The sequence below is a fragment of the Heterocephalus glaber genome, unplaced genomic scaffold (assembly GCF_053883595.1).
Source record: "Heterocephalus glaber isolate CG9 unplaced genomic scaffold, H.glaber_assembly_v1.0 deba00001737, whole genome shotgun sequence".
NCBI lineage: Eukaryota > Metazoa > Chordata > Mammalia > Rodentia > Bathyergidae > Heterocephalus > Heterocephalus glaber.
The window spans coordinates 85,504-104,499 of record NW_028258445.1 but is presented as its reverse complement, the minus strand read 5'-3'; the positions used below and the strand labels follow the sequence as shown (position 1 = coordinate 104,499).

The window sequence follows — 18,996 nt, the reverse complement described above, 5'->3', positions numbered from 1 at the left end:
CCGTAGTTTGCTAGGGAGGGTGGGCTTCAGTTTGAAATAGGTTGTGTCTTTCAACTGGCAGGTCTAATTTTATTCTCTGATGAAACATAGGAAAATGCTGCTACATTTTACAGTCTGGCTTACTCTCAATATATTCTCTCTCTCTCTCTCTCTCTCTCTCTCTCTCTCTCTCTCATTATAAATATACCCTTTTCTTCAATCAACTTGATTTTTAGATCCCTTTATCCTAGTCTTCCAGACTTCCAGATTTGGTTTGCTTTGTCAGTGTCTATTTTAAATGCAGTGCCCCAAATGGAACTGCCTCTGCCATCTGTACCCCAGCCGGCAGAAGGCAGGCATTTCTGTCTGTGCTACCGTGTTTCCCTTACAGAGGTTAGTAGCTAGAACACTTCTGCTCCTATACTTGAGCCACAGTTTTTCCTGAACAGCTTTATGCTGCCTGGCAGCTAGTAAACTAAGCTGGGGCATACCGAGTAGATTTAAGAGCTAGTGTTTACTTTTGAAGGTGCAGTGTGTCACCAGATCTCAATGAATGCTTTTCCTCTGGTTTACAAACTTGTACCACTTTCCTACTTCAAAGAAGGGGCTGAGGATGTAGCCGAATGGTGGAGTGTTTGCCTGGTATGCAAGGGGCCCTGAATGTGCACTCCAGCACTGCAAAAAATAAAACTGATCACATAAATGATTCTTTGGACAAATTTGGATGATCACACCCAGGCTCCTTGTGGGGACAGAGTCACACAGCAGGGCCTGGAAGAGGCTCTAAGAGCAGCTCCCCAAGCTGAGAGTGGAGCGCTTAGACCGAGCTGCCATTTGCTCCACACTGGACTTTGTGCCACTGTGAAAAGTCAGCAAAGCTGTCCCGTTGTAGGGAACAGGGAAAGGGGATGTTACTACAACCTCTGCAGTAAATCCTAGTCCTGTGAGCCACGGCAGCACAAGGCGAATTACAGGAAAGCTAGAAAAATGAGACTGAGAAGAAGCTGAGCTTTGGGTCTGATCAGTGCTGCTCTGGGGGCAAAGACAAAAGCCCCAGTTTAAGACCCCAGCTTACCCCACCTTTTATTTAGTATATCTGGAGAAACAAATGTAACAAATGACTGGCAGAGAGTTCAGTACATCCTGCGGAAATAAGATGCAACAATCCAAGAACAAGGAGGAACTGAGTAGATGTTTGTTCCTCCCAGGATGTCTTCAGCTGGTGTAATCTTGTCCTGGAGAATCACGGCATCACCGGATCACTGAGGTCTCACTTGTGACCGGAGGCCAAAATTGACTTATGTCTCAGAATTCCATAGCTGGGCTGTAGGCAGGAGAATTAGGCTAACCAAATGATTTTACCCTAAAATTATGTAGCATTGCTCCCAACATCCCGTGGTAAAAGATGACTAAGAATTCTCTTCTGGGGGCCAGGGATTTAGCTCAGTGGTTTCGCCGCCTGCTGTGCAAGGGCAAGGACTCAAGTTTGATCCCCCCTACCAAAAAAAAAAAAGAATTCTTTTCTGGGAAGAATTTAGCCCACAATGCCAGGAGCTAAATACTCTTCTGGCAGTAGCAGCTCCGCAACAATAACAGAATTGTGTGCAAAGTCTGTAACAAAATGGGATCATAGCACTGAGGGAAGAACCAGGGATAACGGACAGATCCTTAATATCTTTCTCTGCTAAGTATCTATTAATAAGTTAGGTATTTACCATAACAGTGGTTTTTAGCTTGACTTCTCATTCTCTTCTTTCTCAGAATAATACACATGTTCCCATAAGCGTGTGGTACAAATGCAACTCAAAACATTTTTACTGTCAACAGAAAAAGTATGATATATATATATATCTACATATATATGATATATAGGATACATGCACAAATACGTGTATACTACGTAATTTAAGCTGTTATATAAGTGGCTACAAGTTAGTCCTTATGAGGGAAACATAATGTGAAGAATACATTTTAATAGAAGGAAAATAATTCTTAACCAATTTATTTCTGTCTATGATTACAATGTAGCTTGGTCATGTTTTATTTTTATGTTCCAGGGACTTTGAAGGCAACCATATCTATAATTTAAGGAATATGACTTTTATTTCCTGCAGTGATTTGACTGTTTTGTAAGTAATATTTTTTGCTTTTGAAGTAATGTTCTATCTCCTTACAGCCAAATAGATCATTAGCATGGGCAGAAATCAGCCAAATGTGTGCGTGGGGCAGAAAGGTGTGATTTCTCTCCTCCCATACCGTAAGAGTCTCTGCTGTCTGCCAACATTCCTGTAATAAAAGTCAGGTTAACAAGAGAAAAGCATGACAGATTTAATTAATCAAAGTTTCATGTGGCACAGAAGCCCTCAGAAATAGAGATCCAAAGACCCAGGGAAAATTGTCCATTTTTGTGGTCAGGTTCAAGGAAAAATGGACAGCCATGTAGAAATGTGACTGGAGACAAAGGCTATGACCCAATAGTAATAGAGCAAGGGTGGAAACCCAGCCAGAGTGCATGGATTCCTTCCTCTCATGGGTGGGCAGGACCTTCCCGAAATGAGGCTCACAAGACCTTCATCCAGACAACAGGTCAGAGTTCTCTAGGGCCAGCTCCCACAGTGAAGGAGGGGGAGGCTAGAGAATGCTCGGCCCTATGGCTGATCTGGGAGGGGGGAATTCTGGCTCCTGCAGCCTGGCCTGAGGAAAAAGGGGAGCAGGAACAGAAGGACAGAGGGACAGAGGGATAGAGAGATCGCCTTTCTGAGGCTCCTCCATGTCCTTCAGCTCAGAGTCCTCAGCACTCCAGGGCACCATATTTGGGTATCAGTTCCTGAGCCCTTGCACAGGCGTAGTGTGGCAGAGTTTCACTCAGAATTCATGTTTGGTAAAACCCAAAGATAGGAGGTTCAAACCCAGGGAAACCTCAATTTAAACACACAGATCAGCACTCTGGCACTGTATTATCTGAGACCTGTTGTGCTCAAACTTCGGTAATATGCAGACCCACTTTAAAGGAAAGAAATTAATTCTCACAGAATCTGTCCTTCGACCTCAGTTGAGAAGCGCTAAATCAACATCTTGGTATTTTTCCTTGATGATTGTAACAAATCAATTGGAAAATTTCAGACAGATAAAGAATTCCATTGGAGAGCTTTATGTTTCTTTTTTAATTCAGAATTTTTCCAAGGTCTAGTTTTTAGTTGCAAACTTGACTGAAATATTTCTGTTGGTCACCACAATCAAGGATATTTAAAATCACTACTGTGTTGTGCTGCATATTTGGGGGCAGGAGGGACAAAGTTAAAATATTCTTTTGTAACTGGGTAAATATGCATTTTAATAAAATATTGAGATTTGCCAGTCAAAAAAATGTTTTCAAATAATGCAGAATGGTCACCCCTGAGGACATCACTATGGATGCCGGGATATAGCATGGGATGTTAGGGAGTATGCTTCCCTCCTGTCTGTCTGGCCTATTTGCCATCCCATTGCCTTTACTTTCTTCTCTCTCTCTCTCTCTCTTTTTTTTTGTACCAGAGATTGAACTCAGGACCTTGTGCTTTCAAGGCAGGTGTTGGAGCCACTGAGCTAAATCCCTGGCCCTATTGCCTTTACTTCCTGTGGGAGTAAAGGACACTGGGCCCCCTTGGGTATAAACATCCAACGCTCCATCCAGTTTATTGTCCCAGAATGCTTTTCAGACTGTTGGTTACAGCTCCTAAGCAAAGTACCACAATCAGCATGGCAAGTCATGGCCAGCATTTTTCAAATGAAGAGAACTGAATTGGATAGATTATGTCAGAGTACAACACAGATATTAAATGTGTTGTTTTCATAAGTCTTGGGTTGTGTGTGCATTTTATATCTCAATGTAAAACACATTTTTTACTGGGGACACCATGGGAAAAGTTTCAAAACTATCATCCTAGAGTACACAGGACCGCATGTACAGACATAGCTACCATTGATGGAATGATGTATTTTCTGCAATTATGCCCCACATCTGGATGGTTCCAAGCCACTGAAAAGTCTGAAATCTTTCACTGAATGAACTCAGCCATCTTCAGATGCAGGGCACCTAGGATCAGTCACACAAAATGGTTCATGTCAATTGCCCAAAGAACATCAGAGGGCACCTAAACAACACAGGCCCCATAGACATCTAAAAACCTTAGAATCTCTTTTCTACTCATATTTATTTTTATGGAAACTTCCATATGAAGAAATCACTTCTGAGTTTCCTGAGTCTGCCGGTGTTTTTGGTTTTTGCTCCAGTTTTACTGGAAGAATGAGGTAATGATTTGGATACTGGGAGGAATTAGGTATTTTAGGATGGCTTAAGGCCAACTTGAAGGCACATCACATTATGCTTAACAAATTGGAAACACTTGAGAGTTTCCTAGAGTTAATTCCTTACACTGGCTGATCTGGTGACATGGGATCAGTGCAGATGTGGCCCGTCTTGGGCTGGAGGTGTGGCTCACATAGAGAATGTGTCAAGCATGCATGAGGCCTCAGATTCAACACACACACACATGCATGCACGCACCCACACACCCCACAGGAGCTACAGTCTGATGCATATTCCCCAACTAGTGAATTTCTGAATTGGTCCAGGTTAGATCAGTCTTCCTTAGGCAGCTCCACGCTAAAGCCCATCAAGTCCCAGTGAGTAGCAGTGCTGTTGAGTGAGGAGTGTTCTATTAGACACACTGTGCAGACTGAGCAGATGGGTCTCAGATAGCTCCTCACACAAAATATCCTGTCTGTATCCTCGAGTTAAGGTTTTCCCTCTTTTCCTTGTGAAGCTCTTCCCTATTTCTATGAAAATTTTGAATTACATTTTATTATAATCCTCACTACAAAGATTTGAGAAATTTAAAATTAAAATTGTATTGGATAATTGATCACACTACTTCCAAACATCTCGATCTGAAAATGCACTCTATAGTTAGTATATTTAGTATCTTTGTCTTCATAGACTGCTGGTCTCTTCATAAATACATATAATAATTACTTCAAGATGGTAAAATATATTTTTCTCTTTACTTTCAGGGTACTGAGAAAAAACAAAATCAACCACTTAAATGAAAATACTTTTGCACATCTCCAGAAACTAGATGAATTGTAAGTTTGACTAAATACATAATGTTAAGAATTTTCTTTCTACTGTTTTATTTCCTATTTGCTATACATATATGTGTTTATATTTTTTCTATTTTCTTTTATATTTATTAGCATAAGCTTGCCATATATAATATTTACATTTCTTGTGTGGGGTTGGTATATGTGCAGAACACATCTTAATTCCTTTTTTTCATCTCCTTTCCCTCCACTCTCCCTCCATTTCTTGATCCCTTTCCTATTTGAGAAATATATATCTCCTTACTTCCTATTATCTATCTTTTATTTTGCTCTTTATTTATATTTTGGGTTGCTCATAAAGAGAAATTATCCATTATTTAAGCTTACGTGTCTGATTTATTTCACTTAACATTATGGTCTCAAGGTGCATCTATTTTCCTATGAATGGCTCAAATTTATATTTTTTATGACAAAGTAGTACTCCACTGTGCATAATTTTTAAGAAAATAATAATATCCTCTTTGAAAGCATTATTTATATGAAATGGGTTACAATGAAATTCAGGCAGCTTGCAAAAATAAACATAAAACAAAAATATCAAATAAATATTTGAAGGGGCTGGGGATTTAGCTCAGTGGTTCCGCCACCTGCCTTGCAAGGGCAAGGTCCCAAGTTTGATCCCCAGTACAAAAATAAAATAAAATAAATATTTGAAAAAATAGGATAAGGGAAACAACTATAGAGAAAGAATAAAACCAGGGCAAAATTAATAAATAAAATTCATCCTATACAACTCTGCTCCAAAAGAACAGCAATTTTATCTTTAAGTTTTCTAGAGGATTAGGATTCAGGAACCATTAAATTAAAAGACATCACTCAGATACATAAGGAATTTAGACACTCCTGTGGATAATATCCCTACCTGTGATAATGGAAGAGATAAGTTAAAAAATAATCATTGTATAATTTCCATTTTGAATATCAATGACATAATTACAAAGGGCATTAAAACAATTCTATGCTGAACCAACCCCTTAAGATATTTGCACATGAATAAAATAGCCCTGGAACTTTTAAGGTCAATATTTATTTTTTTTAGTATCAATTTTCTGGAAAGTAAGTGGAGAATAGACAAATCTACATGTTTTGACAATTATCTGGGCAGAGCTCCAATTTGTTAAAACTTTTCCATGAGACATAGAGAATATAACTAGAATATTATGAACATAACACCTGGATGCTATTCCTAAATCCTGAGACGGGTGGAGGGAATCCATGTCACGAGCAAAATGTTTTTTTAAAAACTTTATTAAAAAGTACTGTATTCTGCTCTGAAACATCAACAGTCAGGCAATTGAAAATCAACATTTTCCTATAATCACTCACAAAATATGAAAGAAGATCTTATTAAATAATTAGAACCAAGAGCCTGTTGTAAGAGATGATATATGGTAATTGAACTGTCATAAGCACATAGAAAATGATTTTCAGTAGTAGAGATATGTGTAGGTGATCAAAAAGCATTGCCCCACAAGGCTGGAAGTAGGCTCTGTGTATCTGTCTAGCGTGTGCAAGGCCCTGGGTTCCATGGGCAGCACCGAGGTAAACAACAGCAACAACAAGAAAGCACTCGTGTCAGGTGTGCTGATGCACGTCTGCAATCCCAGCACGCTAGGGAGCTCAGGCAGGAGGGGGCTGAGTTCAAGCCAGCCTGGGCAAGTTATCAAGAACTCGCCTCAAAATAATATAAAATAAAACGTTTTTAAAAGGGCTGGGGATGTAGCTCAGTATGAAGGCTCAGACTGAACCTGAATTCAATCCCCAGTATTACAGAAGAAGGTACAGGTATCAAAAATACTATCCAGCTGTTAAAATACAAGTTAGTCAAGAGATCCATATTTTCCTTGTTTAATTCAGGTAAAATCACCACCAAAATATCGGAGGACAATTCCTCCAAATCCTAACCTTCACAGCGGCAGCCAGGGTGTAGATTTTATACACCAGTAACCAGCAGAGGACACGGAACGTGTTATAACTTTGTGCATAACCAGTGCTAATCCGGGTTCAGAGGCGGAGGGAAGAACAACAGAGGCTCGGGATGGTAATCCAAGCCAATGACTAGTCCAGCCTAACGCCTGCCTCATCCCACCTTAAACTCTTTCCTGAAAAGAAAAATCAGATTTACAAAAGTAAAAATGCCAAGTTGCCCAGAGATGCGGGATTCCAATGGGTGGGGGTGTCGCTGAACTCCCTTTGTGAGGAGGTTTCGCCCCTCCAGGCTCAGATACACCAAGGGCGCTCGTGAGTGCCGTGAACACACTGGTGACACCTGGGTTCACTTGTCACTCAGGAATTAGTCATTTTCTTGTGACAGAAAATCTTTGCCACATGCTCGCTTTTATTTGTGGATTGGGAAAATTATTAGGCTTTTTCTTTTATCTGGGCGAGCTCAAGCTTACAGAAACTTTCCTGTTTAGAAGAACCTGAGGCCAATCTCACGAGCTCTGCCATTGTCAAAACTACCCCGAAAGCTGCTGCTGTTGGAAAACTTCTTACAACTGAGCTGCAAGGTCAGATGGTGTTAGGCAGACCCTCTACACGCGACAAGTGGCACAGAGTGTTCTGCCAGGGGGCAGAGCAGATCCTGTGCTTTTCACTGCAAGGAAACGTCCACTTCAACAATACTCTTCCATTTACTAATCACAGTAAATACAAGCAGAAGAAAAAGCTAAAGCTCCAAGCATATGTAGCATAACACAAAAGGAGCAAAAGAAGGAAGGGAAAAGAAGGGACACGATACACATATTAATTCGACACAGAAGGTTATATGTCACGTGATTTCTCTTATATGAGAAATCCAAAGTATAAACACTTTGAAGAGCAAAATAACAGATATGACAAGGAACAAGGAGATACATTGTGTGGGGATCGGAAGGAGATCCGGAGTCCAGGGGAGCAGGACAGAGAGGAAGGGAAGGGAAGGGGAGAAGGATCGAGATGCAATATGGATTTGCACCTACTCCCCACCCACGGTGGGTGTCTGTTCGTGTATCACAGATATATGCGATTACAGAGGGAGAGAAGGGAAACCGATCCTAGTAAGACTAAATACCACGATGCATTTGTCTCCGAGAAACTGATGAAGTGGGATACAGAAGTTCAGTGCTTTCCATCTCACTCCTCTTGGCCCTAGTCTCCGTGGGGCAGAGTTGTTGCTTGGGGAGCATACACCTAGCCCTGCAAGAGGCCCTGGTTCCCCACGCAACATCAGAAAGCACTTTTAGACTTTTGGTAATTACCGCAACTCACCAATGGCATTGTGGAGAAGTTGCATAACGGCTTTATCATGAACTTCAGAACAACTGAATAAAGTCTTCGGGAAATAATAGGACATGTTTGCAATTATTTCCGCAGGGATTTAGGAAGTAATAAGATTGAAAATCTTCCACCACATATATTTCAGGATCTGAAGGAGCTGTCACAATTGTAAGACTGCTATTAATTTTACACTTCATTTCTTTATTATTTTTTAAATTGTGGTAAGATATACACAAAATTAACCATTTAAAATGTGCGATCGAATAGTATTCACTATATTCACATGGTTGAGCAGCCGCCGCCACCATCTGCCTCCAGAATTCTTTGGTTTTACATAGTTGTAACTCTGTAACGTTAAACACCAGCTCCCTATGCATGCTTCCCCACAGCCCCGGCAATCCCCATTCCACTTGTATATCTCCATGAATTTGATGAGACTAAGAACCTCATAGAATTGAAACCACACAACAGTTGTTTTGTGGCTGGCTTGTTTCACTTAGCATAATGTCTTCCAGGGTCCTTCATGCTGTAGCATGTGTCAGATTCCTTCTCATGGCTGACGATGTTCCATCGTAGCTCTGTACTGTACCACACATAGTGTTTATCCATTCACCAATCAATGGACACTTGTGTTGCTTCTACCTTGTGGCCAGCATGAATAATGCTTTTATGAACATGAACACCAGTATCTGTTTGAGTTTCTGGTTTTAATTCTTTGAACTCTACAGGTGTTCCTTGACTTACAATAAGGTTATATCCCAATGAACTCATTATAAACTGACGATGTCACAAGTAAAAAAATGCACTTAATACACCTAATCTATCAAACATCACAACATAGCAATGCAGTACACTATAGAGTGCCTGTTTTTACCTTTGTGAATACATTGCCGACTGGGAGCTGCAGCTCTCTACTATTTCACACCATAGGTTGCGAGCCTGGGAAAAGACCAGAATTCAGATTACAATGTGTGCTCAAGGTGTGTTGCTCTTACACCATCACAAATAGAAATACCCTAAGTTAAACCATTGTAAGATTGCATCTGCATACCCCCGGAAGTAGAATTGCTGGCCCATATGGTATTTTATTTTTATTCCATGCTTACTTCTGTTTTCTATAGGAGTTGCACTATCTTACATTTCCACTAGCAGTGCACATGGGTTCTATTTCTCCATGTCCTTCCAGCACTTGCTGTTTGGGGTGTTTCGATAATGCCATCCTCATGCATGTGAACTTGTATCTTCTTCTGGTTTTGATTGCATTTCTTTAATGATTAGTGATGTGGAGTGTGCTTTTATGTGCTTATTGATCATTTCTAGGTCTTCTTGGAGAAAAACCTACTCAAGTCTTTGCCCATTTTTAATTGAATTGTTTTTGTTATTACTGAATTTTAGTTTGTTATGTACCTTGAGTATTGATCTCTTTGCACATTTGTGGTTTGCAAATAGTTTCTCTCTTTGCATAGATTCCACTTGCACTCTGAATTACATGTCCTTGGGGGAAGATGATCTTAATTTTGATACAGTCTGGGTTTTGTACATGTTTTGTTGCCTGTGCTTTTGATGTCATTGCAAGAAATCATTGCTACATCCAAGGTCATGGAACTGTTCCCCTATGTTTCCTTCTAGGAGTTTTATAGTTTTACATTTTAGTCTTTGAATTAATTCTGAATTTATTTATTTACCTGGTATAAGGAAAAGGTTGAACTTCATTCTTTTGCATCTGGATAATCTTTTTTCCCAACACAATTTCCTGAAAGCACTGTGCTTTCCCTATTGAATAGTCTTAGCACCCTTGTTGAAAATCATGCATGAGTTTATTCCTGGGCTCTGTATTCAATTCCACTGGTCTTCAGTATACTGTTGCTAAACTATGATGTACAACACCGGTACCACACTGTTTGATCACTGGAGCTGTGTAATAAATTCTGAAATCAGCATGAGTAACTTTATTACTCTTTTTCCAAGACTGCTTTGGCTGTTGGGCTCCCTTGGTTTTCTGTGTGAATTTTAGTATGGATTGACTCTTCCAATTTGTAAATACAGAAATCTTTCCCTTATTGAGGTTGTATCAGTCATCTTTATGCTCTATCACAGAGTACCACAGACTGGCTCATTTATAAACAACAGAAGTTTGTCTCCCAGATCTGGAGGCTGGAAAGGCCAAGACCAAACAGCCACATCTAGCAAGGACCTTCTTCATGCTGCATCATAACATAGTGAAAGGCACCGCATGACCTGAAGCACAGGACAGAAGTGGGGAGGTGGGCCTCACTGACCCTTCCACCAGGAGCCCATGCCTGCAATAGTGGCATTAATCCAAGCCCTCGTGGCCTGATCACTCTTAAAGGTCCCACCTCTTAACACTATCACAATGGTAAATTTCAGTCTGATATTTGGAGTGGACATTTAAACCACAGCCGATGGATTCCTCTATTTCTTTCAACAGTATTTCATAGTTTCCAATATACATATTTTTCACTTTGTTAGGTGCTAATTTAAGAATTTTATTCTTCTAAATGCTATTGTAAATGGGATTATTTTCCATTGGTTATGTATAGAAACACAAGGATTTATTGGTGTTGATTTTGTATCCAGCAGCTTTGCTGGATTTATTAGTTCTATCGTTGTTGTTAAATCTTTAGGGTTTTCTGCATATAGGACCACAATATCTGAACAGAGATCATTTTTTTCTCTTCTAATTTGGGTGCCTTTGTTTCTCTTTCATCCCTAATTGCTCCAGCTAGAACATCCTATACTGTGTGGACTAGAAGTGGCAAAAGCAGGCATACTGATCTTGGAGAAGCTTTTGGTCTTTCACTATGGAAGGCCCTAGATGTGAGGTTTTCACACAGCCTTTATTATGTGAGCCCGTTTTTCTTTATTTCTAGTTTGGTCACTCCATTTCCTTTCTTTTATACAAGACACTTTTCATCATCACTCTTCCTCTCCTCTCTCTCTCTCTCAACAGTGGCTCCCTCAGGAGTTTCTATCTTGCACATACACACACAACTGTCTAATCTTGAGTAAATTTCTTAAAAAGAGAACTTCCTCAGTCTGACATGACATGATGGCATACACTTGTATTCCCAGCACTCTGGGAAGTTGAGGCATTGAAGCCCAGCCTGGGCAATTTAACAACATAGCAAGATCCTGTCTCGAAAATTTAAAAAAAATTTTTTAAAGGGCTAGGGATGTAGCTCAGTCCAAAGGCCCTGGGGCCAATCTCCAAAAAAATCTTAGTAGCAGGTGGAGGATGTGGAAGGAGGGGAAAATTCTGACATTTTCTCACTTTAAATATAGTTGTACTTTCACTCTTATTTATGTCTCTTTGTCTCCAGTAGTGTGCTTGCTGGATCATATGATAGATCTGTTTTTAATATTTTGATCAATCTCCACACTATTCCCTGTATTCCCATATTCTACTAATTCGATCGTATCAAAGCGTCTCCTTTTCTGCACACACTCACTAGGACTTGTTGCCATTTATCTTTGTCACAAAGCCATCCTAACAGCTGTGAGAGATCTCTCACGGTGGTTTTAACTTGCATTTCTTTGATTAGTGATATTGAGCCTTTGTAATATACCTGTTAGCCATTTGTGTGTCTTCTTTTGAGAAATGTCTATTCGAGTCCTTCAACCCCATTTTTAATTGGATTATATGTTTATTGTTCTAGAGTTGTTTGAAGTCATGTATTTTTGCATATTAACCCCATCCCGGATACACAGTTTGCAAACATTTCCTCCCATTCTGTAGGTTGTCTTTTCACTCTGTTGACTTTTCCTTCACTGCACAGAACCTTCTTTAGTTAGGAGTTTCATTTGCTCATTTTTATCTTTTGTTGCCTATACATTTGAGGTCATTACAAAACAAAACAGAAAACATTGCCCAGACCAATGTCATGAAGGTTTCTCCCTACTTTATTCTAGTAGTTTTAGTGTCAAGGCTGATACTTAAATCTTCATTACATTTTGAGTTATGCTATGCTTTCTTTGTAAATGTTTCAAAGTAACTCAAAGAGCCACTCTCCTTACTCAAGAAATTTTTGATGATTTATTGTCTTTTTTAAAAAAACAGGAATATTTCCTACAATCCAATCCAGAACATTCAAGCAAATCAATTTGATTATCTTGTCAAGCTCAAGTCTCTGTAAGTATACATAGATGGAGTAGTTTCACGATAATGTTATTATCTCAAGCCAGGCATTATGACACATGCCTATAAGTTCACCTACTGTGAAGCTCAGGTGGGAGGATCTCAAGTGTAAGGAAATTTAATGAGACTGTCTCAAAAAAGGTATTTTTTTTAAAAAGCCTGGAGGTATAGCTCAGTAGTAAATGCTTGCCTAACATACATGAGGCCCTGGGATCAATCACCAGTACTACACTAGAAAGAAAAACAGAGGGAGAAGTAGAAGAGGGAGGGAAAATGGAAGGAAGGAAGGAAGGAAGCTGCTACTTCAGTATCAATAACTAATATTTTATAATCTTTCAAATTAAAAGCTTTATTTCCAGGACATTAGTTAAGCTTCACAAAAACAAGTCAGACAGGTGTTTTTGATGAACTATAAATAAACAGCTATTAGTTTTATCTTACATGTTAATAAACTAAAAATTAAATATTGATGAATCATCTTCTGTCTTCTGTCTTCACCAGGAGCTTACACTGCATTATTTGCTTTAACTCTGAAAGCCCCTGTGCATATTCATTGGTTCTTTGGTTCTGAGGAGGTGGGGGCCCTTACAGGCATCCTTACCTCGAGATGGAACATTCTAGATTATGAAAGCCATGTCTCAGCCCACACTCACTCAAAGACAGAAATTCTAGCAGTCTAAGAATTGCCTTAAGAAGATAATCTTTGGTTCCTCTCATTTCAATGTTCTTTCAGCAACATGGCATTTCATTAGAAACAATTTAAATTATTAGAGAAATTTCAAAGATGTGAAACTCCTCTGCTATTGTAATGTTGTTCAGAAATAATGCTCATTCATTTATTCCATAAATGTTTGAGTAGTTTTTACTTTGCACTGTGCTTTGTGCCGTGATACGAGGAGTCAAGAACTCAAATAGGGGAGAAATATGCTCTCAAGTCACACAAGCAAAGAGGAGTTGGGAGAAGGCCTGGGCTGATGAATATTCTATTTAGAATAATTGTTATGTAAAAGCATTTTATTAAATTTTCCTTCACAGAAACTCATTTTATTATACTGTGTATAATATGTTCCTTTGATTATTAATTTCATATTTTAGCAGCCTAGAAGGAATTGAAATTTCAAATATCCAACAAAGGATGTTTAACCCTCTTGTGAATCTCTCTCACATGTAAGTAGATGTTTTCAGTCTTCACCTTGATTTTAATGTGTTCATTCCCATGTGTATTGCGACAAGACACACACACCCCATCCATGTAATCTATCCGTATTTCCTGCCAGTCTACGTGCTATACCCTGAATATGTGCACTACCCAAGGCAATGGTATTATGAGGTGAAGCCCTGAGAGGCGATGAGCTCATGAGGGCAGGGCTATTATGAATAGGATTCATGCTCTTAAGAGACCCCAGGGACCCACTTTGCCCCTCGACCACATGAGGACATGGCAAGAGCATGACCATCATCTACGAACTAGAGGGCGGGACCTCGGCAGATGCCAAATCTGTTGTCTTGAGCTCCTGTCTTCAGATCTGTGAGAAACAAATGTCTGTTGCTTAAATCGTCAGACTGTGGTATTTTTCTTCCAGCAGCCCAAACACTCAGTACAACTCTTAGCGCTGTGACATGGGCAGACAATTTTTAGTTTTCCACATTCTGGCAGAATTTCATAGGAGAATTTTTTAATATCAGGAAACATTAGTGTATAGAGAACCCATCTTTTTTTTTCCTGCAAGGAATGAACTCATGGTCTTCACACCAAGCTACATCCCAACCCCCTGTTTTTTGAGACAAGGTCTCCTAAGTCACTAAGTTGCTCAGGATAGACTATAACTTTCCATCCTCCTGCCTCAGCCTCCTAGAGTGCTGAGGGGATTATAGAAATGTGCCACCACATGAGGCTAGCTGAGAGCTTGTCATAAGAATAAAAGGAAAATGTGATATATATAACATTATACACACACACACACACACACACAATGGAGTACTACTCACCCATAAAAGAGGATAAATAATTTGGGTCATTTGGAGGAAAATGGACACACCTTGAGACCATAATGCTAAGTGAAATAAATTAGACATGGGGTGAAGTTGTTCCCTCAACTAAAACCTCCACATTGTCACTAGCAGGGTGACTAGATGGGTGGCAGCCAAACTAGAAAACACACAGCTCCCATCATTCTGACAGAGCAAAACTTCAGCCTAAGACACATAAAACAGTAACCAATACTTTTTCTGCAGGAGCTACATCACAGTGGATTTATATAGATAGACTAAACTCTGATCACTCACTAAGCATTTTTTAAACTCATCTACCTTTTACAAATGAACAATTTATTTATGCTCTCACATGTGTCCTACGCATATTTTCATCATCCTTATTTGCTACTCTCATCCACACATTCTTTTAAAATGAAATCAAGTTTATGAGAGTTAAAGTTAAAACTGCAGAATGTCTAATATTTTGCATTCCTTTGAACCTCATATTAAGACACCTTTCTGCCAAGAAAAATGCCAAAAATAAAGATTAATGTATGGTGCCACTGAATTAAATTTCTTATTAAGTTTATTGGTATAATTCAGATATACACAATGATCACATTCATCTTATGGAATTTGTTACCTGTACATGATATATCTTAATTCTTATTTTTTCCCATTCCCCTCCCCTCCCTTCATCCCTTCTTCTCTCATCTACAAAAGTTTTGCTTCTATTTTCTTTTTCTCATTTTTCCCCTTTTCCCTTCTTCCTTTCCCCCTCTCCCCTTCTTAGTGCCCCTTCCCATTTGAACATTTTCTTCCTATTTCACATTATCTATCCTACATTTTGGTCCTTTTCAAACTTTCAGTTTCTCACACCAGAGAAACAAGGCAATATTTACACGTGTGCCCAATTTATCATTTAAGTGTGGTCTCCAGGTGCATCCATTTACCTAGAAATGGCTCCCGTTTATCCTTCTTTATGGCTTAGTACTCCACTGTATAAAAAAAAAAAATCACATCTTCTTTATGTATTCCTTGGTTGATGGGCATTTGGGCTGTTTCCAAGATTTAGCTATTAGAAACTGTGCTGTTATAAACATGGGTGTGCATGTATCACTGTGGTATGATGCTTTTAATTCTTTTGGGAAGATACCAAGAAAGGGAACAGCTAGGTCAAATGAAACGTTTAGTCTTAGTTTTTGGAGGAATCTCCACACTGATTTTCACAGTGGTTGCACCAGTCTACACTCCCACCAACAGTGGAGAAGGGTTCATTTTCCTACAGCCTTACCAGAATTTATTACTGGTTGACTTCTTGGTAACAGCCATTCTTTCTGGAGTGAGATGGAGTCTTACCATTGTTTTAATTCACATCTCTTGAATGGCCATTTTTTCATATATTTATTTGCCATTTGTACTTCTTCATCTCAGAGGTGTGTATTCATCTCATTTTTGGATTAAGTCTTTAAATTTGGGGGGAGCTATTTTTTTCAGTTCTTTATGTATTCTAGATATTAGTCTTTTGGCTGAGAAACTGCTGGCATAATTTTTTCCCATTCTGTTGGTTGTCTCTTCATTCTGTTGGTGATTTCTTTTGCTATGCAAAAGCTTTTTAATAAGATAGGATCCCAGTTGTTGGTTCTTTGTAATATTTCCCATGCAATCAGGGTTTTGTTCAAAAAATTGTTGCCTACACCTATGTCTTCAAGAGTTCTACCTATTCTCTCCTCCAGCAGAGAGGGTTTCTGTTTTAATATTTAGATCTTTAAATCATTTTCATTTTATTTTAGTGGATGGTGAGAGACATGGCTCTAGTTCTAGTCTTCAGGATGCAGACAGCCAGTTTTTCTAGTACTACTTATGAAAGAGGCTATCCTTCTTCCAGTGAAGGTGTTTGGCCCCTTTCTCAAAATATAAGGTGGCTAAATGTGTTCAGAGTTGCTTCTGCATCTTCTAATCTGTTCCTTTGATCTGCAGGTCTGTTTTTTTTGCCAGTACCACGCTGTTTTTATCACAGTAGGTCTGTAGTATAATTTTGTCAGGGATTGTGATGTCAATTAAATTTAAATTTTAAAATCTTTTTTTTTGTATACCAGATATTTTAAGAAATTCCAGTACTGTGGCTACGCACCACACGTCCGCAGCTGTAAACCCAACACTGATGGGCTCTCTTCTCTTGAGAACCTCCTGGCCAGTGTCATTCAGAGAGTGTTTGTCTGGGTCGTGTCTGTGGTCACCTGCTTTGGAAACATTTTTGTCATCTGCATGCGACCTTATATCAGGTCTGAGAACAAGCTGCATGCCATATCAATCATTTCTCTCTGCTGTGAGTATTCCTGTCTAAAGAGGAACTCCAGTTCTGAAATATTCAGAAGCATAGCTATTATATTTGTAAGCAGAATTTGGGAAACATGCTTTTAATCCAAAGTACTTGTATGTTAAAGCAAATTTTCCCATAAGAAATAATGAAACTCAGATGATTCGTTCCACAACCCAAAAATATTCATATAAAAATGATTACAATAATATAATATAAATACAAAGAAAAACAAATTAACCTGTACTTACCTTTGAACACCTTTGTGACTGGTGTGAGGGAGACAAGAGAGAGGAGGGTTATTTCGTAGAATGAGTTTCACTATCACTAAGGGAATCATTGTTATCTATTGTCTCAATGGAATCTTTTTCATTTTGTGCAACTTTAACAGCAACCTACCCAATAACACTTGCTTTTGTCTCCTTTGAAGGATTTCACAGAAATGTGACATGCATTGTTGTTAAACATTCATCATATGCACTGCTACAGCTTTATTCCAATGGTGGTTTTCTACAGAATTTTACAGTTTCCCACATTTTACACATCTCATTTGAAGTGAGAGATTCTTCCACCTTTTTCTCCTCCTCTGCAGATGAGGTCTCCTTCATAACCTCTTGCTGTTGGGAGATAATCAACCCCAATCCCGGAGGGTCGGGGGAGAAAAGGGAGAGGGCAAGAGAGGAGAGAAAGAGAGAGGGAGGAACCATTGGCTCAGTTGCGATCCTGTGACACTAAGTGTCACATACAACTCTTACTGCAAGACACTGCTTGTTTATCAAGATAAAATTAGAAATGTTTGCTAGTCTTGTGGAACACTCAGAGAACAAGTTACTCTCAATCCAAGGTTTTACTGTATGTTTTCTTATTTTCTACCAAAAATAACATTACTTTAGTGACAAAGAAATGAAATTAGCCGGGTATAGTGGCATATGCCTGCCTGGGAGACTGAGGCCGGCCTGGGCTGCACAATGAGACTGTCTCAAAACAAATACAGCAGGGCCAGGGATTTAGCTCAGTGGTTTCGCCGCCTGCTGTGCAAGCGCAAGGACCTGAGTTCAATCCCCAGTACCAAAAAAAAGAAAAGAAAAAAGAAAACAAATACAGTAAACAAAACAGAGAAAATAAATTTTAAAATTAAATCACCTTACCGATTAATGAAGCTCTCATATCCTTGTTTTCTCTTATAAAGTAGCTGTGAGGTATAATTTGTTAAAGCATCCAAAATCTTTTACCGCAAAAATACTGCAACCTTCTATGGTCAAATTTTTACATCCAGAACCATATTTACATCTTTCTTTGCATGTCCAGTTCACAGATACTGACTTAACAACTAGTTATTTTTCTAGTCTCTGAGCTGCTAGAATCCTTTCCATCCATAACTTGAATTACAGACAAGTGTTTTCAGGTAGTAATTTTTAAGTTTTTGAAATATGGTTGTGAGAGATTATGTTAAATAAAGAGTAGAAGCAAAAATAAGCAAGAAACCCATCTTGTGAATATTTGCAGTCTGGGGCACATGGCCTAGAACTTATCTGCAGTCTCTCAAGCAAGTAAAGCATCAATCTACATGATGTTTTCTTTTGAGGGATGGGAGGATTGAACCTACGCCTTGTACCTATACTCTACCACTGAGCTCCATTCCAGGACTGAATGTTGCCTCTTTGTATGCTGTTAAATGTCCTACCCACAACCTTGCTCCAAGTCTGACATCTAATTATTCTTTTCATTACAAGCTACGTAAAAAACAGTACTAAGATGTTTAATACTTTGTACTGTTACTTACACAACTTCAAGTTAAGTTCAATTTCCTAATGAAAACTAGAATGTAACTTCAGTGTTAGAATTAGGGTCAGACAAATGATTTTAGGGACTTCATATAGAATGTTTGCACCGTCAAAACATCTCAATTTGATAGAAATGTTTGCTTAAAATATTTTTAAAAAACAAGTAGGGTACATACTGAGACTAATCTGGGGGCAGAACAGAGTAAAAATCGACAAAGATGTAAAAATGAGGGGAGAATTAGAGTACAGTTCTGCATGGCAGGTTCTGGATGACATCCTTCGCTTGCTGAGCAGGAAGAATTTCAGTGGAAGAGCTGAGCCAAACACCACCTCCATCTGGGTCCCTAACTGAATGTTCAACATAACTAGATTTTATATATTTA

The 18,996-nt window shown here is 39.0% G+C and overlaps 1 protein-coding gene across 1 annotated transcript in view; it reads left to right on the top strand.

Annotated features, from left to right (window-relative positions):
- The window catches only part of Rxfp1 (relaxin family peptide receptor 1), a 106,831-nt gene that overhangs the window by 81,254 nt on the left and 6,581 nt on the right, over positions 1 to 18,996 (top strand). The window contains exons 10-15 of the mRNA XM_087200313.1: positions 2,037 to 2,108; positions 5,032 to 5,103; positions 8,476 to 8,547; positions 12,458 to 12,529; positions 13,631 to 13,702; positions 16,609 to 16,838. Coding sequence (XP_087056439.1) covers positions 2,037 to 2,108; positions 5,032 to 5,103; positions 8,476 to 8,547; positions 12,458 to 12,529; positions 13,631 to 13,702; positions 16,609 to 16,838 — 590 coding nt within the window. The remainder of the gene's footprint in view (positions 1 to 2,036; positions 2,109 to 5,031; positions 5,104 to 8,475; positions 8,548 to 12,457; positions 12,530 to 13,630; positions 13,703 to 16,608; positions 16,839 to 18,996) is intronic.